We start from the raw sequence: 27,957 nt of genomic DNA, 5'->3' as shown, positions 1-27,957 counted from the left end.
ATCTCAATAATATTCAGCAGCATTGCTGAGCTAAGCTTCCAGAATATTGTGATAAGCTATACCTGAGTGAAATCAGTGGGAGTATTGCTCGACTCTAGGGGATACTGTCCAAATATAGACCTCAGTGTTCTGACACTCCATAAGGCTATGATATCACAAGCCAGAACTTCAATGTGGAATGGGCTGAATTTCTGTAGAAACTGAAGGGTTTTTTTTAAACCATCATTTCTTTCCATGGGGTGTGAGTATTGTAACGTGGGTTGTCCCTCCAGAATTGAGAGGGCGGTGCTGAGCCCTTGGGTTGGTGTCACCTGTCTGTCATAGGTCCACCCAACAGTGCTTTCAACCTGGTATCAGTGAAGGAACGGCAGCGCAGCCCCAAGTCAGGACGCTGTGCGAGTTGGATAGGAGCCTGCGGTAGCCAGTGGTCTCCAGCATCTGCTGCCCTTGTCCTTCCAGGTGCTAGAGGTTGTAAGTTTGGAAGAATGCTGTCAGAGGAGGATTAGCAATAGTTCCACAATGCCTGCTGTATTTGACAATCATTGCTCTGATGATTAGAGTGAACATTTAACTAGGTGGAAGGGGTGTGCTTTGCCCTGGATGGTGTTGCGCTTCTTGAGGTTGTTGGAGCTGCACTCTTCCAGGCAATTGTTGAGTATTCCACCGCACTCTCTGACTTCATCGGCTTTGGAGAATCAGGAGTTGAGTTACTTGCTGATAATTCCCAGCCATGGTAATTATGTGGCTCGTCCAGCTCAGCTTCTGATCAATGTAGCCCCCAAAAATATTGACGTTGGCTGATTCGGTGATGGTGACGCCGTTGAATATCAAAGGTCTCTTGTTGGGAGACAGCCTTTGCCTGGAACTTGTTGGGCATGAATGCTACTTGCCGTTTAACAGCCCAAGGCTAAAGGCTTGCTACAGCTAGACTTAGACTTCTTCGGTATCTGTGGAGTCACAAACACCGCTGAACACTGAGCAGTCGTAGGCGAACAATTTTGCGCTTTCGCCGTTGTGCCTGAGGAAGGGGAAGCAGGCATTGATGGACAGGGTCTAGGTCACCACCCTGAGGAACATTTGCAGCAACTCCCCATGGATTCCAATGAAGCTACCAACAGAATGCAGATGCATCTCTTCCAGTTAACGGCTCGCACATCGTTTGAGATCTCCTGCTGAACTAAATCTACCAACCATGGCCAAGTAGGAAAATAAATGAAGTATGAGATCAGCCGACTATACATTTAAACAACATACTGATACATGGGGCTGTCATTGAGATCTGAAAGGTTTTCACAATTTGAAGTCAATAGGGTCAACTTTGCATTCTATATGTGGAATTTCCGCACTGTAACCTTTCCTTGCGCTCAGTAGAATGGAACTAGAAGCAGGAACATTGGCAATTATAAAGGTGTATTCCTGACCGGAACAGTAGGTCGTTCGGTCTCAGTCCCATTTTGACTTTTCACCCTTCATGTTAGGACTCGAGTGTATTAGAGGCCCGAAGGCTTGAATGGAGTTGACAGGAGCAGGTGGTTTCCAGTGTTTGCGAGGTTATGGTGATCAGCCAGAGATACAAGGTCATAGTGGAAGAGGTTTTGAGCAGTGATGATGGATTTGATTGTGCGTTCCTGTCGACCAGGGTGCTGTGGTATTGTGAATTCTGTTACTGTCATATTTCAATAGATTAAAATAAGATACATCCTTTTGATTGGTTGTCTGCTTTAATTTGAAATGATGTGTTGCCACGTTCAAATATCCCATCTGGTGTTCTCTAGTCGTAGTCCTCTTATTAAACCTCAGTAGTGCGGGTTGAACAGGGGAGGGAGTGTCAGGACTCTTGCCAGTTACATCCCCCAGCTGATACTCAGTTCCACTAAGTGGGCGGCACGGTGGCACAGTGGTTAGCACTGCTGCCTCACAGCGCCTGTAGACCCGGGTTCAATTCCCGCCTCAGGCGACTGACTGTGTGGAGTTTGCACGTTCTCCCCGTGTCTGCGTGGGTTTCCTCCGGGTGCTCCGGTTTCCTCCCACAGTCACAAAGATGTGCGGGTCAGGTGAATTGGCCATGCTAAATTGCCCGTAGTGTTAGGTAAGGGGTAAATGTAGGGGTATGGGTGGGTTGCGCTTCGGCGGGTCGGTGTGGACTTGTTGGGCCGAAGGGCCTGTTTCCACACTGTAAGTCTAGTCTAGTCTAATTTCACCGGGAGCGAATGTCAGGCCAGGTATCTGATCGGGGATTAATGCAATACCTCCCATTCAATGCCGCAGTTCACAGCAAATTTTGGCCGTGTGTCACAATAGCATGTCAGTGACCAGCAGCGACTTGAGCTAACAAAATTCATCGATCCTGACATTGTAACTGTTTTCGATGTCTTCTCTAATCTCACCCCAGGATATATTCCAGCCACTGATAGGGTCTGCCGGGAGCACCGTGTATTTCTGAGCGAGTTGTTGGTTATAGGTGTGGAAGACCCACTTCCAGAAGGCAGACGTTTTGATGGTCGTATCGGCAATGATGTTCCAGCAACTGTACCTTGTGCCGAGATTCCTGTAGTTTTTGTAGGGCCAAAATTCTCCTTTCGTGTCTTGGTTTCTGAACTCGGTATCACTCGCGACTAGTGTGGTACAATTCTCTGTTATGAGTTTCCTACTTTTAATAAAGTGGTATCCAGTGAGACCCTGAGGGCGGTGATATTCAGCACTGTGCTGAGCGTGTATAGCATTTGTGCAGTCACACAGAACGCCACAAAAGGGGCACCTTGTGCCGCAGCCGGATAACATTGCGTACAGCTCCTCGGTCGGGTCTACGGGCAATGTTTTCATGATTGCATCAGCATCATTTGCCCAACTGTTAATCTGACATACCAGACAGTTTTCTACTTCATAGATGAAGCTGGTGACTTCGTGGGTGAAATTCTCAACGTTAATCTTTTCAGCTCCGAAGGTAATGGCTGCCAACTGGATGTCTGGTATCTGAATCTCTGATCCAAGTTTTTCCTTAAGCATCTGGATAACACAGGACACTGCAACCTCTTTAGTCTGGGATGTTACATTCTTGATGGCTGCTTTGACTAGGTTGATGAATGTTTTCAGAATGTCCAGTGCAAGAGAGCACAGCAGGGGCTGTTCCCCACTTGCAGCTGCACAGAACTCTGTGACTTGCTTTCTCAACCACGTCTTCTCATATGACACCGTGCGTTGGATGTACCAGTGGTAATTGTCAAAATTGTCCTCTTCTTTCAAATGCAGCATAAGAGCCACTTGGAAGTTTTTCCGAAATTTGAATTTCCCCCCTTTCCCGTAGTATCTCATATGGTCCACAATCTCTGGCCCTAGTTTCTTGATGACAGCATTCATCAAAGCTGGTTCCAAGCAAGATTTGCAGAATAACTCTGCCCTCTGTTTGGTCTGGTCCTTTTCCTGGTAGATATTCCTGAAGCTGTTGTAGTAATTCATTTTCTCTTTATTCAACAGCTCTAAGACGTCGTTCCTCTTCCTGAACTTGTTCTGCATTGATTCGAATTCCCCAGAGGCCACACCGCACACGTGGATGCTGAAATCCACTTTGAACCTCTCGGTGAAGCTGAATTCCTCGTCATTGTGCGCCTGGATCTTCTCATCCACTGTTCTCAAAAGCTCTTGGAAGTAGGTGGAATCGTAGTCCTGACGTCTCTGCACCATATTCCCCACAAACACACTGCATTCTTCCAAGCACCACATCGCCCACTCCTCCGCTCGGTGTGAGATGTTGCATTTTTTGGGAAAAATCCTGTGCAAAAGCCTGACCACAAAAGCCCGAGGACTGTCGTCCACCGTTTTTCTGTCGATGTGATCTTTGTCAACTCGGAATGCTCCAAACTCTGTTTGGAACCAGTCTTTGCCAGCAAGCGTCTCGTTAATTAAATGGCTGTGCCCTGGCATGTTCTGAATCAGTTTAGTCTCCATGTCACTCACAACGTCGCTCCTTACACTCGGTCCACGTTCTAACGTTGAAAGTGTTTTCTCCCACATAACCTCAAACTCTTCCCGAAGCTCGGCATCGTCCAGGCTCCTTTTCTCCTGTCTGCACTTCTGCAGAAGCTTGTTGACCTGCCCTTCAATCTGGCTTTGATAACTGGCCTTAATTTCATTCATCTTCTGTAAGTTTCTCCACCTCTGGACGGCCTGCTTGCTTTTGACATCTGCGTAAGTCATGCGCTCAATGATGACCGAGTCGATGCTGGAGACAAATTCGGCCCTGTATTTTTCGATAAGGTGCGCATTATTGCTATTGGAGAAATAATCTTCCAGCTCCTGGAGGGCCCTCTGTTTGCCCTCCAACAGCAGCTGCTCCTGGTCCCCTTTCAAGCGACTGGCGACCCCTTCTGGATCGTCTTTGGCGTTGGCGATTTTGTTCTCCACCATCTCGACGAAGGTGTGTATGTCTTTCCTCAGTTGCCACTCCAGGTCGGTGTACTTGACAGAGAGCTCTTTGTAGGCCTCGGCCACCAGGCTGTTCCTGAAGCTGAAAATGAAATTCTCGTACTTCACGGCTTTCCACAGGGCCTGAGTCCAGATGACAAACTCTGAGACGGTGGAGAGCTTGTGTTTCCTTGGCGGCTGGCTCGAGAAGCATTTGAAAAGCATCTTTCTCAGCTCGAACACCTTCTGACTGTAGCCGGTGTTGACGGCGGCCATGGGTGGATTGCCGTGCCACAGGCCCGGGATGTACCAGTTGTTCGATTTTGCGTCGTACTCCAGCACGTCGGTGAACTTGGTGAAGCGACGCTCCTGCTTCTCCATTTTCGCCGCCGCCCGCGTCATGGTGTCGAGCTGCTCCAGCAGGCGCTTGCGGCCCCTCATGTTCTGGTCGTGGGCGGACACGTCGCTGACGTTCTGGTGAACGAAGTAGCAGGCCGGCCTCTTGCCCACCTCCTTCATGCGGATGAAGGCGTGCACGGCGATCTGCAGCACGTCCTTCATCTCGGCGGAGTTCTCCATGGCCAGGTTGACCAGGGTGACGTCGCTCAGACCGATGGTGAGGGTGGCGAGCTCGTTGTCGTGCTCGTGGCTCTCGTCGACGCCAGAGAGCTCCGGGGCCTTCAGCCCCTCTGTGTCGATCACCATGACATATCCGCAGCCCAGCTCCGCCCGCAGCCGCCCGGTGACCCGGATGAGCTGCATGAAGGCGCCTCGGGTGCACCGCCCGCTGCTCACGGCAAACTGCAGGCCGAACATGGTGTTGAGGAGGGTGGACTTGCCGGTGCTTTGCACGCCCAGCACCGTCAGCACAAACACCCGGGTCTCTCTGCCAATCTTGTCTTCAACCGCCTTCAGTACGGCGGTCACCCACCGCAGAGGGATGTTGGAAACGTCTCCGTCGATGAGCTCCAGAGGGAAGCCATCCAACATCAGGTTGGCGGCGGCAGTGGGTAACCGGTACACCGCACTCTTCTCTTCCTTACCCACATTGCTGTTCTCGGTGAAACGTTCGTAGATCAGTCCAATTTCCCGCATGAAATGCTCCAGGCCCAGGGAGCTGGCGGTTATCTGCCGGTCCAGCCTTTGCAGCTGCCTCCACACTTCTGCCAGGGTTTCCGTCGGGCCCTCCTGAGAGCTCTCGTACAGGGCTTTGTACCTTTCTCGCAAGACAGAGAGGGTTTCTCTTGAGCTGGAATCCAGCCCGAATTTCATCCACTGCAGGAAATGCTTCCTCTCACCTCCCTTCCAGCCGGTCAGGGCTTCGATGAACACCTTCACGTCAGGCGACAGGCCTTCCCTCCTTTGTGCATTGCACAAAGCCTTGTGCCTCTCTCTGAGCTGGTTGATGTACTGATTGGTGGGCATTTGCCCTCGTTTCTTCAGGCGACATGCCTCCTTTTCCAGTTGGGAGATCTTCTGCCAGGTATCCCCTTGGAAAGTCATCCTCGCCTTCTTGAAGCTTGCAATTCCCTCGGTTTTGATGGAGCGGAGAATCTCTTCCGACTTTCTCTGGCCGAGCGAACATTGCTCTTCGTCCTCGTCCACTTTGACCCCAACTCTCCTGGCGATCGCTGCCATGTCCTCGAGACTCTTGCCGGTGGTCTGGGATGGAGGAGTTGGGATTTCTTCATCCTGGTGATTCCCACTTAGAGCTAATTCCTTCAGCACGGTCCGAAGCAATTGCGCAAACTCCGCATCGTTCTTCTTGCCCAGAACTAAAACGCACTCCTTCCTCACAACCGACGAAGAGATCAACTCCCTCACCTGACTTCTTGTTTCGTCGGTCACGTCCTTGTGGGACAGAATTAGAAAGAGGTTCTTCACAGACTCCACCAAGGAGCTGAGGTAGCTGCTGACCCCTCCATCTACATTGTCGACGAAGACGAAGAGGGCCGACGAAGCCTTCGCTAGGAATTGGGCCTGCCCGTGGAATGCTCTGCCGTCGCCTCGGAGGTTGAATATGGCCATCGGTTCTGGGAAGAGGTCCAGATCCGCGCTCCCGCTGGGCAGGTACCAGCACAGCTCAGCCAGGCCGTCGGAGATCCTCCGCGGTAAATTCCCGCACTCCATGCCGGAGTGGACGAAGAAGTTGTGGTGTTGCTCCACGGTGCTGAGGGCATCGTTCAGGATCTTGGACTTGGAGATAGAGCAGGTGCCAAGGCGCAGGAAGGAAAAGGTCGGCACCCTCTCGGTCACCATGTTGGCTTCTCTGAAGCCTGCGCTCGCTTGGAGAGAGAGCGGGCGCCACTTCTTCACAACGGAGCGCAGGGCCCACAGCAGGAAGGTGCAGCCCTCTTTACCGTCAGGAAGCAATAGCGGCAAAGCGAACTGACACAGGGACATCTTCAGCATCAGTTCCTGCTGGAGAAATGTGTCAGCACACAGGAAAATAGCCATCATGATGTCCAAGGGGTGGTACGAATTAGCAGGGATCTCCTCCGGTTGGAGGAACTCCAAGTCCCCCCTCTTCCGTTTCCCCACTTGTCCTTCCTCAGCCAAGGAGTACTTGAAATTTCTCGATTTTGAATTGACTATCATCAGGTTCCAGAGGAAGAAGTTTGGGATATCCCAAGGCGATCTCGGCACCTTATTCTGAAGCACCTCTGTGCTGAGGTTGAGCACGTTGCTCAGGGACAGCTTCTTGCTCCCCAGTGTTTTCAGCCCCAGCTCCGTCAGGAAGTCTTCAACGCGGGACTGCTTGGCACCCGCTTCGGGAGGGGCGTTACTTGCAGGTGGGTCGGATTGTGCTGAGGTGTCCGCCTCTGGAAAACTGGACTGGCATTTGGGATGCTCGTCTGGCCGAGCTTCATGTGAGCCTGACCCAAGCTCAGAGTCTGTGAGAGAAATGTCCGATTGCTCGTGTTTTTGGAGCTCTGGCAGATTAACCTCCCCTTCAGCCCTGAAGACGTCAGGCGCCCTCACAGTGGGCTCCTTTGGAAGTGAACCTATAGGAAGCGTTAACACTATTAAGTTCTGCTGATCACTGAGAGAAACCCCTAAGTCCCAAAGTTAAACCAGTCATGCGGGTAAGTGTTCTCCCCACCGTTCCACAGTGGAAAGGTGCAGAAGGTATTCTCTTTGTTGGTAAAACCGGGTGGATTTTATCTTTGGACAACATTAAGCAAGCAGTAGAAGTCTAGGAGGGGAGTTGAGAAGGAATGTTTTCACCCAGAAGGGTCTTTGGGAGTCTGGAACTCACTGCCTGGAAGGCTGTTCAGTCAGAAACTCATGGGGCATTGCAAAGACATTTAGATTGCATTGCCGGAGCCTCCAGGGCTGTGGGCCAAAAGCTAGGAAGTGCAGTCAGATGTTTGTGGGCATGATGGGCCAAATGGCCTTCATCTGTGCTGTAGACATCTGTGAGTCTATTCATGAGTGAGCCAATTTGTGTCACATCTGACTTTCTTTCACCAGAAACAAGGCATAAAGTTAATTTGACAGTGCTGTTTTCTTTTAAGATTATCTTTCAAAGTTAAAATGACATCTTGGGCTGATTGGATCAACTAATTTCCACATTTTCCCTGCAGTTAGCTCGTAACCTCGAGCACTTTCACAGGAAAATCAGGATTACTGTCCCCTTTCCGTTCAACGTGTTTCCACGGGATGGCACATGCAACATAACCTGGTGTTAGGATATTGGTGCCAGAGGTAAGTGATAACGGATAAAGACTACTTCTGGACCGTGAGTTTCGAGCTGAAACTTGAACACCCCAAGGCAGATTCGGCATGGTTTTGTGAAAAGAACAGGACAGTGATTGACAAGCAGAGCGGATATTGGGGAATTCTCAAAGGCGTTCAGTTAGGGGCCTCAGTGAAGAGGTGACGGGGCTGAAAAAATCTCGGGTGGGGTGATTTATCAGAACATTTAGAGGATTGGGTAACTAATAGGAAACAGAGTTACAACCGGTTTCAGTTTGGCAAAAAAGGAGCGAGTGTGGTAAGGTTCTAGGAAAGGCCCTGTTTTCTGGTGCTGAACGGTCCGGAATTCTCAGGCGAACGGTAATCAGGAAGGCACCCACTGCACCTGGTAGTTCTCCCACAATGCAACGGCCCAATGTTCAAAATGGGGAGGCAATGGCCGAGTGGTTTTATCGCTGGACTGTTAGTCCAGGGACCCAGATCATGCTCCAGGGACCCGGGTTCAAACCCCGCCACGGCAGATGGTTGTATTTGATTTCACCTGAGAAGGAAATCTGAATTAAGAGTCTAGTGATAACCATGAATCCATTGTCAATTGTTGGGAAAAGCCCATCTGGTTGACTCGTGCCCTTCAGGAAAGGAGACTGCCATCCTTACCTGGTCTGGCCTACATGTGACTTCAGACCCATAGCAATGTGATTGACTCTTAACACTTTCCCACACCCCCCGCCGGGCGAAGTAAGAATGCTCAATAAATGTTGGCACAGCCAACGACGCCCTCATCCATGAATGAATAAAGAATAAAGTAAATGTATAATCTCCTGAAGATATGAATAAAGGCAGAGTGACTGACTTAGTGGGATGCGCTGAGAACTGATCAATTGGTCGCCTCTCTCTGATTTTAATTCAAACCTTGCTTACGGTATTGATGAACAGCCATGGCCTCTCGTTGTTAAAATACATGTTCGCCAGGCAGGGTCTCCCAGCCACCCACCAGTAGTCCGCATGGAACTGATGGACTCGTGCACCCACCGACCGCAGCTTTCTCCAGATTCTAGGGAGGTCACCACATTCACAGTCTGCCTTGGTGGCTTGGGCGAAGGGATCACCGCCCAACTTCAACGTGAAACAAAAAGCGGGCAGGAAAGCGAGTTGTGAGGAGGGTACAAAGAGTCTCTGAAGGGCGATGGTCATGTGCGTGACCAATCTCAAGGTGATGCGTCAAAGAGCAGGAGGCTGTGGAGGATATCAAGAATCTCAGAAGGAACATGGGCAGGTCAAGTGAGTGGCAGACATTTTGCAGATGGAGGATAATGTGAGGAAGTATAAGGTCTTCCCCTTTGGCAAGAGAGAACAGCAGCAGGATATTTTTGTGGTGGAGGGATACTGCAGATCTCTGGAAGAGATGGATTTGGGCTGTGTTTTCTCCAACACCGAAAATACATGGAGAGAGAGGGAGACTAATCTCTCTGAAAGACTCCAAAATACCCGTAAAAGTGTGTCATGGCAGCTGGAAGCAGATTGGACAGAATCGACGAGGAGCTGTTGCTCCAGGGTATCGGAGGGAGCGAGGTCAGAGGCTGGGGCGGGGGGCCAGGGCTGATGGACATGGACCCAGATAGAGCCAGACCCCTGAGGCTGCAGTTCCTGAGTGGGCTTTGTAGGGTGTCTTCCCTCATGGGAAGCACAAACTAGGACAAGGGAACATCGTTTTAAAATGGCGGCACCCACTCACCCCATGTTTAAGTGAAGATGAGGATGTATTCCTTCTCCCAGAGGGTCGTTAGTCTTGGGAATTCCCCTCCACAGAGAGCAGTGGAGGAAGGGTCATTGAATATATTCGTGGCTGAGTTGGACAGATGTTTGATTGTTGAGGGGTTAGAGAGGACAGGTAGGACTGTACAGTTAAGACCAAAATCAGATCAGGTACAATCCTGTTAAGAGGTGGACCAGCCCTAATGGGCCAATGTTTTCTCTGCTCCTGATCTTATTTCTAATGGTTTTATTACTTTATTTATACCTTCCATTTCTGGCTGAATATCTCCATGTTCCTCGATGTTTTCATTGTTTCCCTCCATCTCTGTGTTGTCAGAGGTCACTGAGGCTGTGATTTTATTCGGTGACATCACTGCAGGAAAAATGTATAGCACTGTTAGCGTGTCACATCCTGGAATTTAAGATTTAGGATTGTGCGTTTCTCCTAATATCCATAGCAAGTGAAGAAAGTTGACACGTAGGAATGATGTGCAATAACATCTGTAAATTGCATAGTTAAAACTGCATTGCATCAGTGAGTATAGTTCAAGAGTAATGCATTAGCTGTGAGCCACTTCCTTTCCTTGATAAAAATAATTGAGAATTACTTAAAAGTTGTCGAATGATCAGGTGAACACTGTCTTTGAGGAAGGGACCAACTGTATTGTAGAACAATTGCAAGCTGACCCAATAATGGGCAGGATAACAATTTGCGAAGAGGGTGCAAAACGTCTCAGGAGGGAGATGGACAGGTTAAGTGAGCGGCAAACATTTTGCAGTTGGAGAAGGCATCAGGTGGTCCACTATGGTGGGAAGAACATAGCAACAGGATATTTGTTATTCCAGGCTGCAGAGCTCTGTGCTAACGATGGCCCTCGGTGTGCTCTTACGAATGCTCAAAGTACATGGTGCAGTCGGGTAAAACTCTCTCTGGATGGTATCAAAATACCCATAACATTTTATCATGGCACATGAACAAGCAGAGAAAAGATGCCCAGGAAACAGATGGGACAGAATTGATGAGGGGCTGTTCCTCCAGGGCTTCGGAGGCTGTGGGGAGGCACCAATGAAGACAATTAGACCTGTAAGGCCAGAGGGGGCAGTAGACTGGGTTCGGGATGAGAAGTAAGGCTGGGAAGACTGGGGCCTGGGGACTATGACTGTCATCTCGGGTGTCCCAGGCTGGGGATCCAGTTGGGCAGTGAGGCTTCCAAACATTGGGGATATCAAGAGGAGAGAGGAGCTGCAGAGGGGGAGAGAGGAGCTGCAGCGGGGGAGTGAGGAGCTGCAGCGGGGGAGTGAGGAGCTGCAGCGGGGGAGTGAGGAGCTGCCGAGGGGGAGTGAGGAGCTGCCGAGGGGGAGAGAGGAGCTGCAGCGGGGGAGTGAGGAGCTGCAGAGGGGCAGTGAGGAGCTGCAGCGGGGGAGTGAGGAGCTGCCGAGGGGGAGAGAGGAGCTGCAGCGGGGGAGTGAGGAGCTGCAGCGGGGGAGTGAGGAGCTGCAGCGGGGGAGTGAGGAGCTGCAGCGGGGGAGTGAGGAGCTGCAGAGGGGGAGTGAGGAGCTGCCGAGGGGGAGTGAGGAGCTGCAGCGGGGGAGAGAGGAGCTGCCGAGGGGGAGAGAGGAGCTGCCGAGGGGGAGAGAGGAGCTGCAGCGGGGGAGTGAGGAGCTGCCGAGGGGGGGAGAGGAGCTGCAGCGGGGGAGTGAGGAGCTGCAGCGGGGGAGAGAGGAGCTGCAGCGGGGGAGAGAGGAGCTGCCGAGGGGGAGAGAGGAGCTGCAGCGGGGGAGTGAGGAGCTGCAGAGGTGGAGCGACGAGCTGCAGCGGGAGCGTGCGGTGCTGCAGAGGGGGAGTGAGGAACTCTTAACGTGTGACGAGACGCTGCAAAGAGGGGAAAGGTTTGCAAACCTCAGCAAAGTGGATTGACGAGCTGGAGGGGAGGGCGGGTCTGCGAGAGAGCAATTTCAACAACGCAGCCTGTTGTCTCCTGAGAGGTGATTGCATTGAGCCCATTGTGTGAATTGGATAATATAACATTGAAAGGTTTGATTTCATAAAGATTGAATTCTGTATTATGACATGGCAAAACAAAACAAAACCATATAACTGTTTATCTGTGACCTCTCTCGTCTGTGGAAAACGTGTGTTTATGGTGTTGGCTTTTTGTGCACTGAAGTACACATTGGGTTCCTAATTAGTACCACATTGTTAACTACAATGTCTTTCTTGTACTTATGAAATACTATTGCCTATTTGAAGACTATAGTGTCTGCAAAATTGATGCTTTCCTTGTGTGTGTTGTGGCTTAGGCTAATAGAACGGTGATGATTATTACCAATGTTGCTGAATTCTTCTAACTCTGATTCTGCGTCAGTCTGCATGTAAATACCCTGCACGTTAACGCCAATATTGATGATAATGTGACCTCGTTGTTGCACTGCCTAATAAAGATTGGGACTGATGAAAAAAACTCGCCTGAAAACAAAAAAAAAGACCCCCAAAAATCAGAAAAAGCAGCTGTCAAGCAAGTCTCAAGGGAAACCCGTGAAAATTATTTAAACCTATGCTTGGAGATGAATCACAGTGCCTTAGCAAGCAGATACAGCCAAGCAGTGAGGAAAGGATCTAAAATGTTGGCCTTCATTGCAAGCAATATTGAGGAAGTGAAATCTTGTTCCAACTTAGAGCAAAAAAAGTCAAAAAGTGGAGTGACGTCAGGTTATAGTCCAACAGGTCTATTTGAAATTGCAAGCATTCCCAGAGCTGCTCCTTCATCAAGCCTGCAATTTGGAATCTTGCAGTTTCAAATCAACCTGTTGGACTCTAACCTGGTGTTGTTTGATTTTTGACCTTTGTCCACCCCAGTCCAATTCCGACATCTCCACATTAGGGGAAATAAAAGGAGTGAAATCTTGTACAGGACATTGGTGAAACCGGATCCAGGCAGCCGTACACTTGTGACATTGCTAACCTAAGGCCCGTGTACTTACATTGAAATCGTTTTCAGAGGATGTTTACTAAAGTTAATTCCTCAAATGAAGTGGTTCTCCTATGAGGAACAGTTGACCAGGAGATCAGAATGATAAGTGATCTTATTGAAACGTAGAAAGACTTGGGTGGGTTTTGCATGGTTAGATGGTGGGATGTTCTCCCTCATGGCGAGAAAGAATTAGGACAAGGGACCATTGGTTTAAAATAGTGACCCCTGCTCACCCCCCAACATTTAAGTGAGGATGAAAATGAATTCCTTCTCTGTGTGTATTTAGACTTTGGAATTCTCATCCAAAGTGGAGGCAGTGTCTTTCGAGGCTGAGTTAGACTGGTGAGGGAATTGGTAGTTGTAGGGAACAGGCAGAAATGTACAGTTAACGCCAAAATCAGATCAGGTACAATCCTATGAAAAGGTGGACCAGCCCTAATGGGCCAATGGTTTTCTCTGCTCCTGATCTTATTTCTAATGATTTTATTACTTTATTTATACCTTCCATTTCTGGCTGATTATCTCCATGTTCCTCGACGTTTTCATTGTTTCCCTCCATCTCTGTGTTGTCAGAGGTCACTGAGGCTGTGATTTTATTCGGTGACATCACTGCAGGAAAAATATATGGCACTGTTAGCGTGTCACATCCTGGAATTTAAGATTTAGGATTGTGTGTTCCTCCTAATATCCATAGCAAGTGAAGAAAGTTGACACGTAGGAATGATGTGCAATAACATCTGTAAATTGCACAGTTGAAACTGCATTGCATCAGTGAGTATAGTTCAAGAGTAATGCAATTAGCTGTGAGCCACTTCCTTTCCTTGATAAAAATAAATGAGAATTACTTAAAAGTTATCGAATGATCAGGGGAACACTGTCTTTGAGGAAGGGACCAACTGTATTGTAGAAAAACTGCAAGCTGACCCAATAATGGGTGGGATAAGAATTTGCGAAGAGGGTGCAAAACGTCTCAGGAGGGAGATGGACAGGTTAAGTGAGCGGCAAACATTTTGCAGTTGGAGAAGGCATCAGGTGGTCCACTATGGTGGGAAGAACATAGCAACAGGATATTTGTTATTCCAGACTGCAGAACTCTGTGCTAACGATGGCCCTCGGTGTGCTCTTACGAGTACACATGGTGCAGTCGGGTAAATTTCTCTCTGGATGGTCTCAAAATACCCATCACATGTTATCATGGCACATGAACAAGCAGAGAAAAGTTGCCCAGGAAACAGATGGGGCAGAATTGATGAGGGGCTGTTCCTTCAGGGCTTCGGAGGCTGTGGGGAGGCACCAATGAAGTCAATTAGACCTGTAAGGCCGGAGGGGGCAGTAGACTGGGTTCGGGATGAGAAGTAAGGCTGGGAAGACTGGGGCCTGGGGACTATGGCTGTCATCTCGGGTGTCCCAGGGTGGGGCTCCAGTTGGGCAGTGAGGCTTCCAAGCGTTGGGGATATCAAGAGGAGCGAGGAGCTGCAGCGGGGGAGCGCGGAGCTGCAGCGGGGGAGCGCGGAGCTGCAGAGGGGGAGTGAGGAGCTGCAGAGGGGGAGTGAGCAGCTCTAACGTGTGACGAGACGCTGCAAAGAGGGGAAAGGTTTACAAACCTCAGCAAAGTGGATTGACGAGCTGGAGGGGTGGGCGGGTCTGCGAGAGAGCAATTTCAACAACGCAGCCTGTTGTCTCCTGAGAGCTGATTGCATTGAGTCCATTGTGTGAATTGGATAATATAACATTGAAAGGTTTGATTTCATAAAGATTGAATTCTGTATTATGACATGTCAAAGTGTCTCACAAACCATAAGTTACTTGAATGTGGTGTGATTGGGACAAAAAAACCCATATAACTGTTTATCTGTGACCTCTCTCGTCTGTGGAAAATGTGTGTTTATGGTGTTGGTTTTTTGTGCACTGAAGTACACATTGGTTTCCTAATTAGTACCACATTGTTGGCAACGATGTCTTTCTTGTACCTATGAAATACTATTGCCTGTTTGAATACTATAGTGTCTGCAAAATTGATGCTTTCCTTGTGTGTGTTGTGGCTTAGGCTAATAGAACGGTGATGATTATTACCGATGTTGCTGAATTCTTCTAACTCTGATTCTGCGTCAGTCTGCATGTAAATACCCTGCACGTTAACGCCAATATTGATGATAATGTTACCACATTGTTGCACTGCCGAATAAAGATTGGGACTGATAAAAAAAAACTCACCTGAAAACAAAGAAACCTCCAAAAATCAGAAAAAGCAGCTGTCAAGCCAGTCTCAAGTGAAACCCGTGAAAAGTATTTAAACGTATGTTTGGAGATGAATCACAGTGCCTTAGCAAGCAGATACAGCCAAGCAGTGAGGAAAGGATCTAAAATATTTGCCTTCATTGCAAGTAGCATTGAGGTAGTGAAATCTTGTTCCAACTTAGAGCAAAAAAAGTCAAAAAGTGGAGTGACGTCAGGTTATAGTCCAACAGGTTTATTTGAAATTGCAAGCATTCCCAGAGCTGCTCCTTCATCAAGCCTGCAATTTGGAATCTTGCAGTTTCAAATCAACTTGTTGGACTCTAACCTGGTGTTGTTTGATTTTTGGCCTTTGTCCACCCCAGTCCAATTCCGACATCTCCACATTAGGGGAAATAAAAGGAGTGAAATCTTGTACAGGACATTGGTGAAACCGTATCCAGGCAGCCGTACACTGTTGTGACATTGCTAACCTAAGGCCCGTGTCCTTACATTGAAATAGTTTTCAAACGACGTTTACTAAAGTTAATTCCTCAAATGAAGTGGTTGTCCTTTGAGGAACGGTTGAGCAGGAGATCAGAATGATAAGTGATCTTATTGAAACGTAGAAAGACTTGGGTGGGTTTTGCATGGTTAGATGGTGGGATGTTCTCACTCATGGCGAGAAAGAATTAGGACAAGGGACCATTGGTTTAAAATAGTGACCCCTGCTCACCCCCCAACATTTAAGTGAGGATGAAAATGAATTCCTTCTCTGTGTGTATTTCAACTTTGGAATTCTCATCCAAAGTGGAGGCAGTGTCTTTCGAGGCTGAGTTAGACTGGTGAGGGAATTGGTAGTTGTAGGGAACAGGCAGAAATGTACAGTTAAGACCAAAATCAGATCAGGTACAATCCTATGAAAAGGTGGACCAGCCCTAATGGGCCAATGGTTTTCTCTGCTCCTGATCTTATTTCTAATGATTTTATTACTTTATTTATACCTTCCATTTCTGGCTGATTATCTCCATGTTCCTCGATGTTTTCATTGTTTCCCTCCGTCTCTGTGTTGTCAGAGGTCACTGAGGCTGTGATTTTATTCGGTGACATCACTGCAGGAAAAATATATGGCACTGTTAGCGTGTCACATCCTGGAATTTAAGATTTAGGATTGTGTGTTCCTCCTAATATCCATAGCAAGTGAAGAAAGTTGACACGTAGGAATGATGTGCAATAACATCTGTAAATTGCATAGTTAAAACTGCATTGCATCAGTGAGTATAGTTCAAGAGTAATGCATTAGCTGTGAGCCACTTCCTTTCCTTGATAAAAATAATTGAGAATTACTTAAAAGTTATCGAATGATCAGGTGAACACTGTCTTTGAGGAAGGGACCAACTGTATTGTAGAACAATTGCAAGCTGACACAATAATGGGTGGGATAACAATTTGCGAAGAGGGTGCAAAACGTCTCAGGAGGGAGATGGACAGGTTAAGTGAGCGGCAAACATTTTGCAGTTGGAGAAGGCATCAGGTGGTCCACTATGGTGGGAAGAACATAGCAACAGGATATTTGTTATTCCAGACTGCAGAGCTCTGTGCTAACGATGGCCCTCGGTGTGCTCTTACGAATGCTCAAAGTACATGGTGCAGTCGGGTAGAATTCTCTCTGGATGGTCTCAAAATACCCATAACATTTTATCATGGCACATGAACAAGCAGAGAAAAGTTGCCCAGGAAACAGATGGGGCAGAATTGATGAGGGGCTGTTCCTTCAGGGCTTCGGAGGCTGTGGGGAGGCACCAATGAAGACAATTAGACCTGTAAGGCCGGAGGGGGCAGTAGACTGGGTTCGGGATGAGAAGTAAGGCTGGGAAGACTGGGGCCTGGGGACTATGGCTGTCATCTCGGGTGTCCCAGGCTGGGGATCCAGTTGGGCAGTGAGGCTTCCAAGCATTGGGGATATCAAGAGGAGAGAGGAGCTGCAGAGGGGGAGTGAGGAGCTGCAGAGGGGGAGTGAGGAGCTCTAACGTGTGACGAGAGGCTGCAAAGAGGGGAAAGGTTTACAAACCTCAGCAAAGTGGATTGACGAGCTGGAGGGGAGGGCGGGTCTACGAGAGAGCAATTTCAACAACGCAGCCTGTTGTCTCCTGAGAGGTGATTGCATTGAGCCCATTGTGTGAATTGGATAATATAACATTGAAAGGTTTGATTCCATAAAGATTGAATTCTGTATTATGACATGTCAAAGTGTCTCACAAACCATAAGTTACTTGAATGTGGTGTGATTGGGACAAAAAACCCCATATAACTGTTTATCTGTGACCTCTCTCGTCTGTGGAAAATGTGTGTTTATGGTGTTGCTTTTTGTGCACTGAAGTACACATTGGGTTCCTAATTAGTACCACATTGTTGGCAACAATGTCTTTCTTGTACCTATGAAATACTATTGCCTGTTTGAATACTATAGTGTCTGCAAAATTGATGCTTTCCTTGTGTGTGTTGTGGCTTAGGCTAATAGAACGGTGATGATTATTACCGATGTTGCTGAATTCTTCTAACTCTGATTCTGCGTCAGTCTGCATGTAAATACCCTGCACGTTAACATCAATATTGATGATAATGTTACCACATTGTTGCACTGCCTAATAAAGATTGGGACTGATGAAAAAAACTCACCTGAAAACAAAAAAAAAGACCCCCAAAAATCAGAAAAAGCAGCTGTCATGCAAGTCTCAAGTGAAACCCGTGAAAAGTATTTAAACCTATACTTGGAGATGAATCACAGTGCCTTAGCAAGCAGGTACAGCCAAGCAGTGAGGAAAGGATCTAAAATATTTGCCTTCATTGCAAGTAATATTGAGGAAGTGAAATCTTGTTCCAACTTAGAGTAAATAAGGTCAAAAAGTGGAGTGACGTCAGGTTATAGTCCAACAGGTTTATTTGAAATTGCAAGCATTCCCAGAGCTGCTCCTTCATCAAGCCTGCAATTTGGAACCTTGCAGTTTCAAATCAACCTGTTGGACTCTAACCTGGTGTTGTTTGATTTTTGACCTTTGTCCACCCCAGTCCAATTCCGACATCTCCACATTAGGGGAAATAAAAGGAGTGAAATCTTGTACAGGACATTGGTGAAACCGGATCCAGGCAGCCGTACACTGTTGTGACTTTGCTAACCTAAGGCCCGTGTATTTACATTGAAATCGTTTTCAGAGGACGTTTACTAAAGTTAATTCCTCAAATGAAGTGGTTGTCCTATGAGGAACGGTTGAGCAGGAGATCAGAATGATAAGTGATCTTGTTGAAACAAAGAAAGACTTGGGTGGGTTTTGCATGGTTAGATGGTGGGATGTTCTCCCTCATGGCGAGAAAGAATTAGGACATGGACCATTGGTTTAAAATAGTGACCCCTGCCCCTCCCAAATTTAAGTGAGGATGAAAATGAATTCCTTCTCTGTGTGTATTTCAACTTTGGAATTCTCATCCAAAGTGGAGGCAGTGTCTTTCGAGGCTGAGTTAGACTGGTGAGGGAATTGGTAGTTGTAGGGAACAGGCAGAAATGTACAGTTAAGACCAAAATCAGATCAGGTACAATCCTGTTAAGAGGTGGACCAGTCCTAATGGGCCAATGGTTTTCTCTGCTCCTGATCTTATATCTAATGATTTTATTACTTTATTTATACCTTCCATTTCTGGCTGATTATCTCCATGTTTCTCGACGTTTTCATTGTTTCCCTCCATCTCTGTGTTGTCAGAGGTCACTGAGGCTGTGATTTTATTCGGTGACATCACTGCAGGAAAAATATATGGCACTATTAGCGTGTCACATCCTGGAATTTAAGATTTAGGATTGTGTGTTCCTCCTAATATCCATAGCAAGTGAAGAAAGTTGACACGTAGGAATGATGTGCAATACCATCTGTAAATTGCACAGTTAAAACTGCATTGCATCAGTGAGTATAGTTCAAGAGTAATGCAATTAGCTGTGAGCCACTTCCTTTCCTTGATAAAAATAAATGAGAATTACTTAAAAGTTATCGAATGATCAGGTGAACACTGTCTTTGAGGAAGGGACCAACTGTATTGTAGAAAAATTGCAAGCTGACCCAATAATGGACGGGATAACAATTTGCGAAGAGGGTGCAAAACGTCTCAGGAGGGAGATGGACAGGTTAAGTGAGCGGCAAACATTTTGCAGTTGGAGAAAGCATCAGGTGGTCCACTATGGTGGGAAGAACATAGCAACAGGATATTTGTTATTCCAGACTGCAGAACTCTGTGCTAACGATGGCCCTCGGTGTGCTCTTACGAATGCTCAAAGTACATGGTGCAGTTGGGTAGAATTCTCTCTGGATGGTCTCAAAATACCCATAACATTTTATCATGGCACATGAACAACCAGAGAAATGTTGCCCAGGAAACAGATGGGACAGAATTGATGAGGGGCTGTTCCTCCAGGGCTTCGGAGGCTGTGGGGAGGCACCAATGAAGACAATTAGACCTGTAAGGCCGGAGGGGGCAGTAGACTGGGTTCGGGATGAGAAGTAAGGCTGGGAAGACTGGGGCCTGGGGACTATGGCTGTCATCTCGGGTGTCCCAGGCTGGGGATCCAGTTGGACAGTGAGGCTTCCAAGCATTGGGGATATCAAGAGGAGAGTGGAGCTGCCGAGGGGGAGTGAGGAGCTGCCGAGGGGGAGTGATAAGTGATCTTATTGAAACATAGAAAGACCTGGGTGGGTTTTGCATGGTTAAATGGTGGGATGTTCTCCCTCATGGCGAGAAAGAATTAGGACAAGGGACCATTGGTTTAAAATAGTGACCCCCCACAACATTTAAGTGAGGATGAAAATGAATTCCTTCTCTGTGTGTAGTTAGACTTTGGAATTCTCATCCAAAGTGGAGGCAGTGTCTTTCGAGGCTGAGTTATATTGGTGAGGGAATTGGTAGTTGTAGGGAACAGGCAGCAATGTACAGTTAAGACCAAAATCAGATCAGGTACAATCCTATTAAAAGGTGGACCAGCCCTAATGGGCTGAATGATCCTCTCTGCTCCTGCTCCTATTTCCTTTGATTTTATAATTTTATCTCTACCTTCCATTTCTGGCTGATTATCTCCATGTCCCACGATGTTTTGATTGTTTCCCTCCACCTCTGCGTTGTCAGAGGTCACTGAGGCTGTTTGTCTGCTAGGTGACATTGCTGCAGGGAGCATGTATGGCATTATTAGCATGTTACATCCTGGAAATCAAGGTTTGAGTTTACAAACTCTCCTTACTATCCATAGCAAGAGAAGAAAGTTGACCTGTGGGAGTGGTGTGCAATAACATCTGCAAATTGTATAGCTAGAACCACGTTGCATCCGTGAGGAGAATTCACGGGTAGTGCATTAGCTGTGAAGCGTTTGCTTTACCTCATAAGTATAAATGAAACAATCAGGTGATCAAATACATGAACAAAGAGGTCATCTGTCTTGTAGAGAAATTTCAAGCTGATGCATCCATGGGCAGGAGGTTGTGAGGAGGAGGTAAAGAATCTCAGGAGGGAGATGGACAGGTTAAGTGAATGGCAAATAATTTGATTATGTAGGATGACGATTTGACAAAACGTAGAATCATCCCCTTTGGCAGGAACGAAACGACAGCAGAATGTCATTTCAATGGAGAGAGACTGCAGAACTCTGAGATACAGTTGGATCTGGGCACGTTTTTTAACCACTGCTCAAAATACACGGAGGAGGTGGGTAAACTCTCCCTGAAAGACTCCAAAATGCTCATAAAATTCCGTCAGAGAAAAGTCTGCCCCTGTAAGCAGATCAGACAGAATGGATGAGGAGCTGTTCGTCCTGGGGATTGGAGATAGCGAGGGGAGGCAAGGCTGCTGGAAGTGGGCCCAGATAGACCAGACCCTTAAGATTAGATTACTTACAGTGCGGAAACAGGCCCTTCGGCCCAACAAATCCACACCGACCCGCTGAAGCGCAACCCACCCATACCCCTACATTTACCTCATACCTAACACTACGGGCAACTTAGCATGGCCAATTCACCTGACCCGCACATCTTTGGACTGTGGGAGGAAACCGGAGCACCCGGAGGAAACCCATGCAGACACGGGGAGAACATGCTAACTTAAGGATGGAGCTCCTGAGTGGGCTTTACAGAGTAAATGGTTTTCCCTCATGAGGAGCACAAACTAGAAGAAGGGACCAACCGTTTTAAAATAGTGACTCTCTTCGCCTCCCCCTCCTCCCCAGCATTGAAGTGAAGATGAGGATGTATTCCTTCTCCTAGAGGGTCATTAGTCTCTAATTCTCTTCCACAGAGAGCAGTGAAGGAAAGGTCATTGACTATATTTGAGTCTACGTTAGAACAGAACGTTAGAATTTTGATTGATAAGGGAATAGAGGATTAGAGAGGACAGGTAGGAATGTACAATTAAGACCAAAATCAGATCAGGTACAATCCTGTTAAAAGGTGGACCAGCCCTAATGGGCTGAATGATCCTCTCCATTCCTGCTCCTATTTCTTATGCTTTATGATTTTATCTCTACCTTCCATTTCTGGCTGATTATCTCCATGTCCCACGATGTTTTGATTGTTTCCCTCCACCTCTGCGTTGTCAGAGGTCACTGAGGCTGTTTGTCTGCTAGGTGACATTGCTGCAGGAGAGATGCATTGCATTATTAGCGTGTCACATCCTGCAAGTTAAGATCTGTGATTGTGTACTCTCCCTGATACCTGTGATGAACAAAGGCAGCTAACATGGAAGTTAACCGGGACTGATGCACAATAGCACCTGCAATTTGCATATTCAGAACCACAGTACACCAGTTGTCATGTTCTGGCTCTACAGGACATTGTGAGCCCACTTTTGGAGTATACATACAGTTCTGTTTGCCCTGGTACAGAGAGATATTATTAACTTGGAGAAGGTGCAGAAAGGATTTACCAGGATGGACCGAGACTGAACTTGACTTATAAGGAGCAGCTGGGATTTCTTTTGACTGGAACATGGACATTGAGAATTGACCTTATAGAAGTTCACAAAATAATGAGGGGTGCAGATCCAGTTAATGGTAGCTACCCTTCCCCTAGGATGGGGGTTTCAAAATGAGGGGGAATAGTTGTAAGGTGAGAGGAGAGGCATTTGGAAGAGACATGAGGGGCAATTGTTCTACACAGAGGGTGGTTCGCATGTGGAATGAACTTCCTGAGGGGGTGGTGGATGTGGGTACATTTAAAAGACATTTAGACTAGATTACTTACAGTGTGGACACAGGCCCTTCGGCCCAACAAGTCCACACCGACCTTCCGAAGAGCAACCCACCCAGACCTATTTTCCTACATTTACCCCTTCACCTAACACTACGGGCAATTTAGCATGGCCAACCCACCCTAACCTGCACATCTTTGGACTGTGGGAGGAAACCGGAGCACCCAGAGGAAACCCACACAGACACTGGGAGAACATGCAAACTCCACACAGACAATTGCCTGAAGCGGGAATTGAACCCGAGTCTCTGGCGCTGTGAGGCAGCAGTGCTAACCACTGTGCCACCGTGCTGCCCCAGATAAGTCTGGGCTGAGTGCAAATTGGGTTGGGAAATCTGGTCTAACCCTCTACTCCCTCATCATGGTCGAGTTGGACCGAAGAGTATGTTTCCGTGCTGTACGTCTTTATGACTCCATGAGTCTACATGAACAGGAAAGGTTTGGAGGGATATGAGCCAAGCGCAGGCAGGTGGGACTAGTTTATTTTGGGTGTGGACTGGTTGGACGAACGGGTCTGGTTCTGTGCTGTCTGACCCATAGGGTAACTCTGCTTTTTCTGACATATTTCAAAAGTCAATCATCTGTAGAGCTACAATTTTGACTCAGGAAACTGAAGTCAAATTTCAAAGCTTGTGTCTGACACTAGTTTTGGGGTTACGGTGATTAATACTGAGGAACATCGACGAAACATAAGAAAACATTATAGAACATGATTATAAATGGTTGCTGCCAGTGTAGAAAAGTGTGAGTTGGTGCATCTTAAATTGAGCAATTGGAACAACATTCAATGGAAATTAAGAGTCTAAACTGAGTAAGGACATGAAGGGATGTAAAACGTATAGAGATTAAGTCGTAGAGTCACAGAGATGGACAGCACGGAAACAGACCCTTCGGTCCAACCCGTCCATGCCGACTAGATATCCCACCCCAATCTAGTCCCACCTGCCAGCACCCGGCCCATATCCCTCCAAACCCTTCCTTTTCATATACCCATCCATGTGCCTTTTAAATGTTGCAATTGTACCAGCCTCCACCACATCCTCTGGCAGCTCATTCCATACACGTACCACCCTCTGTGTGAAAAAGTTGCCCCTTTGGTCTCTTTTATAACTTTCCCCTCTCACCTTAAACCTATTCCCTCTAGTTCTGGGCTCCCCCATCCTTGGGAAAATACTTTGTCTATTTATCCTGTCCATGCCCCTCATGATTTTATAAACCTCTATCAGGTCACCCCTCAGCCTCCGACGCTCCAGGGAAAACAGCCCCAGCCTCTCCCTGTAGCTCAAACCCTCCAACCAATAGGTTAGATGCAGGTGTCATTCCTGATGGTGGGAGAAGTCCTAGTCTAAGGAAAAGGGGTTAACCTTTTAGCACTGAGATGCAGAGAAACTTCTTCTCCCAGTGAGTGGTGAACCACTGGCACAGAAAGTGGTTGAGGCCAAAGTATTGTGTGGTTGCCAGCAGGAGGTCGGTAGGCCCATTGTGTGCAGCTAATTGGGTTAGCAATGGGAAATACAGGATTAGGGGAATAGGGGAGGAAGGTGAGGCTGGGGGCTGGGTGGGATGCTCTTTGGAGGGGCAGTGTGGATGTGATGGGCCGAATGGCCTGCTTCCACACTGGAGAGACTGATGATTCTCTGATTCTATACAGCCTTTGTTGCTGACGGGGTCAAGCGATGTTGAGGGTGTGGGTAGGATTAGAGTATTGAGCTCAGTGAGCAGCCACGATCATGTTGAATGCCCAACTCCCGCTCCTATCTTCTACTTAACACAGATTGCAAGACCTTAAAAATGTAAGCACAGTTAATTTCGCAAGGAACAGAACCGATAAGCACCGGGGTCAGGCCACAGTGTAATAGTCTAATACACTGAATATGTACAGGAGAAGACACTAGAAAGTTTTGAATGGATGAATCTCGAACTGAAGACGTTAACAATCATGGAAAATGGAATGGCTTGGGTTCTGCTCTCAGGACGTGGATAGGATGAACAAGCAAGGTCTTTTCCAAGGGTAAAGGAGTACAAAACGGGAAGGCATAGGTTTAGGGTGAGAGGGGAAAGATTTAGAAGGGACTTAAGGGGCAACGTTTTCACACAAAGGGTGGTGCGTGTATGAGGAAGTGGTGGTGGCTGGTACAATGACAGCATTTAAAAGGCGTCTGGCTGGGTATATAAATAGGAAGGGTTTGGAGGGATATGGGCCGGGTGCTGGCAAATGGGACGAGATTAATTTCGGAAATCTCTATGATTCCGAGTACAACTCCATGATTCTAATAGTGACAGAGAAGGGTGATCTAAGGGCAGTCCTTAAAGTGATCAAGACATTAGATGGAGGAAGCAGCGAGGAGATTTTCCACCTGTGTTAGGCACAAAAGAAAGGAATTCTGAAGATATCACTTAACCAGAGCACAGTGGGAAGGTGGAACTTGTGACAACAACCGGTATTCAAAGCTCATTGGCATGGACACATCAAATGGGCATGATACCCCGGGGTCAAATGGTGTAAGTTGACAGGTGGATGGAATGGCAGAAGTGGGGGCCGCAGACGCTGGAGATCAGAGTCAAGATTAGAGCGGTGCTGGAAAAGCACAGCAGGTCAGGCAGCATCCGAGGAGCAGGGAAAAACCAACATTTCGGGCAAAAGCCCTTCATCAGGAATGAGGAGGATGCCATCTGTTATTGTCATTCTGTCTTAACTTATTCTTACCATTCTCTGGTTTTGCATCGTCGGCATTTTCACCTGCAGCCCCCCGGTTTTTGATTGGTTCACCTTCACCGTCTTCATTCATTGTTGCTTTTACTTCGGCTGGATTTCTGTGTTAATATTTAAAGGTAATTAAGCATTTTAGTTGCTTGACAATTATTGATAAGGATCAGTTCTCAAATTCAATCCTCAAGGACTTTTGCTTTTGTGGGACTATAAGGACAGGTTAGAATATTGGAGTGAAACCTTGGGTCTTTGGGCTCAACAGCAGTAGATATTTTCTGATATTTGGAGGTGGACGGGGATGTCTCGCCAAGTAATGTTCTCAGTCCATCGAATGATTAGAACGACAAATCCAACGGGCACCAAATTCTGAGGATAGCCAGAGTCTGCAGCTCCCCACTGTATTTCAGAGGGAGCTGGAGACCAACCCCATCCTCTGCACAAACCGACTTCTGCCGTCCACTGTCAACTCCCCGTGGAGACCAAGAGGGTAGTGAGCACACACTTCCGCGCCGTTTCCCCGAGACATCGTCCGACCCCCGAGAGAAAAGGGAAGCACCGTTTACACTGAACGGCGACCCAATAACAAAGGTAGCCTGGGCCAAGGCTGGGTGTGTAGCCACCTCCAGGTTTGGTTGCCTTGTCCCGCGACACGGAGGTCTCCATCAGCAGCAGCTTCTAAGTTTTTCCGACCGAATTGACTTTTCCCGAACTGAAACTGATCTGGGATGATCTGCCTTAATTTTCACCTTTTTTATTCTTATGTCTGATTTCTGTCGTTGACACAGGGGCCCATGTTATGGGCGCTTTTCACTGTACGTTTTTGGTAAAGGTACTTGTGACCATAAGTTGCTTTTCTATTCTACAGTTTACTCCGTCTCTGAGAGTGAGAGTCAGCATTGTATGTTGGTTGCTGCAGAGGAGCCGTCAGGCGCAAGTTTGGGAGCCAGACCTCCCCTGAGATGGTTCACGTGCACCGGAGTTTTTAGATTAGATTCCCGACAGTGTGGAAACAGGCCCTTCGGCCCGACAAGTCCACACCGACCGTCCAAAGAGCAACCCACCCAGACTCATTCCCCTACACCTAACACTACGGGTAATTTAGCATGGGCTAGTTAACCTGACCTGCAGGCCTTTGGACTGTGGGAGGAAACCGGAGCACCCGGAGGAAACCCATGTAGGCACGGGGAGAATGTGCAAACTCCACACAGTCAGTCGCCCGAGGCGGGAATTGAACCCGGGTCCCTGGCGTTGTGAGGTAGCAGTGCTAACCATTGCCACCCTGTGTACGGTAGCTGATGCTGCCAATACCACAGCACTTGCACCATTGCTGTACTGGCTCCTTCACGCCTGCCAGGGCTCACCGTTACAACGTAAAGGAGCTACAGCACCCGGCAGCTTGGACAACATCGGCTCGCTGACCTTTCATCTCAACGAGGGCACGACACATTTGCTGGATTTTCATTGTAACCTCGCATGGGACGACTGCACAATCACAAAAGGTGTCTTTGATCGGAGATTGGATTTGTCGTTCTGCCGGTGCGATGAACTGACAACACTACTTTGCGAGACTGACACCCACCCCCCCATCAGAAGGTATCTCCTGCTGCTAAGTCACGGCACACCAACTAGTTCTGTTTCACCCACTCTAGGCCTTTGGCATAACATTCAGGGTCCCAACTCCCTCAGTTTTGTGAAGACTGCCGTCACCTGTCCCCAGTCTCACTGTAAAAGAAACCAGGACAGAATGCACTTCCGAAAGCAACAGCGGGCACCCAGTGATGGAGTCAATCCAATGGCTGGAGCAGTTTAGTTTCTAAGGGGGTGCCATGGTGTACAACAGATTCTGAAGAGGAAATTATTGCAAATGCACTTGCTGGTATCCATTCAGCTTGTGGGAGATGAGTTTTAAAAGCAGCCAATGGCGAGGGAGTCTAATTATATTTTGAGCTAACTTTATAGTAAGGACCTGTGAACAACCAGCAGGGAAGGGATGTTCGGTTTCCCTTGGAGAACTTGCCCCAGTCTCTTGGGTCTACCAAGAGGAACATAGCCTACCCTGGGGGGCCCATCCAACTTAGTCACGACTGCTAGCCCGCTACCTCATCAGCCCCATGCAAGGAGGATTGCAGTGCTCCCTCGTTGCCCTCGACGACGCATCTTGGAAGCAAGAGCAGCTATGTCCTCGTGACCCAAAGACTCAGATACCCCCCGCCCCCCAAAGGGTCTTTGCACAGTTTCACAGAAACTAATCCCCCGGTGCCAGTTTAACAGAGTGTGTGCTGTCCTCCAGCCCAGCGTTGGGTCTGTTACCTGGTCTGCGTGAGTCTCGGAAGTGGGCTGTGCGGAGCTTCTCAACGTGGTGGCTGGGACCCCCACCCCGTTGAGATTTTGGGGTTGGAAGGGGTTCTGTCGGCTGGGCATGTGATAACAGAAGCTTGACCCAGCAGACGCCTCCCCCTGCCCCACTGCCCCTCACTCTCACTGAGGATTCGGACAACCTTCCAGCCTCGGAATGAGGTCACAGTGTCCTAAAGGTCAGGAGGCACTGGGGCTGGAGAGCTCCATAACCTTTACTTTGCCCTGGAGTGAACCAATTACAAAGGCAAAAACGGTGTGTTGCTGGAAAAGCGCAGCAGGTCAGGCAGCATCCGAGGAGCAGGGGACTCGACGTTTCAGGCGCAAGCCCTTCTTCATGCCCGATGAAGAGATTACACCCGAAACGCCGAGTCCCCCTGCTCCTCGGATGCTGCCTGACCTGCTGTGCTTTTCCAGCATCACACCTTTTTTGCCTCTGACTCTCCAGCACCAGCAGTCCTCACTCTCCCCTCACTCCAGTGCAAGGTCCAGTGCAAACTTATAGCCTTTGGTTTCTGTTTGCGTCTCTCTCACACAGATGTTTGAACTTAGCAAGAACTCGTACACACCCTCCCATTCC

The 27,957-nt window shown here is 48.0% G+C and overlaps 1 protein-coding gene and 1 long non-coding RNA gene across 2 annotated transcripts; both read right to left on the bottom strand.

Annotated features, from left to right (window-relative positions):
• Positions 1-44: 44 nt before the first annotated feature.
• Positions 45-9,294, bottom strand: LOC132832566 (interferon-induced very large GTPase 1-like). Its single transcript, XM_060850657.1, has 2 exons — positions 9,022-9,294; positions 45-7,392 (listed from the first exon to the last, which is right to left on the bottom strand). The coding sequence occupies exons 1-2, from the start codon at positions 9,292-9,294 to the stop codon at positions 2,329-2,331; spliced, it is 5,337 nt and encodes a 1,778-aa protein (XP_060706640.1). The 3' UTR covers positions 45-2,328.
• A 12,327-nt stretch (positions 9,295-21,621) lies between these two features.
• Positions 21,622-26,570, bottom strand: LOC132832984 (uncharacterized). The gene is made up of 3 exons (XR_009647004.1): positions 26,442-26,570; positions 25,020-25,126; positions 21,622-21,699 (listed from the first exon to the last, which is right to left on the bottom strand). It is a non-coding gene; the product is annotated as an uncharacterized LOC132832984 (long non-coding RNA).
• Positions 26,571-27,957: the final 1,387 nt, after the last annotated feature.

Source organism: Hemiscyllium ocellatum, chromosome 35 (genome assembly GCF_020745735.1).
Source record: "Hemiscyllium ocellatum isolate sHemOce1 chromosome 35, sHemOce1.pat.X.cur, whole genome shotgun sequence".
NCBI classification, from domain to species: Eukaryota; Metazoa; Chordata; class Chondrichthyes; order Orectolobiformes; family Hemiscylliidae; genus Hemiscyllium; species Hemiscyllium ocellatum.
The sequence above is the reverse complement of the archived record's forward strand: the minus strand, read 5'-3'. Positions and strand labels throughout refer to the sequence as shown.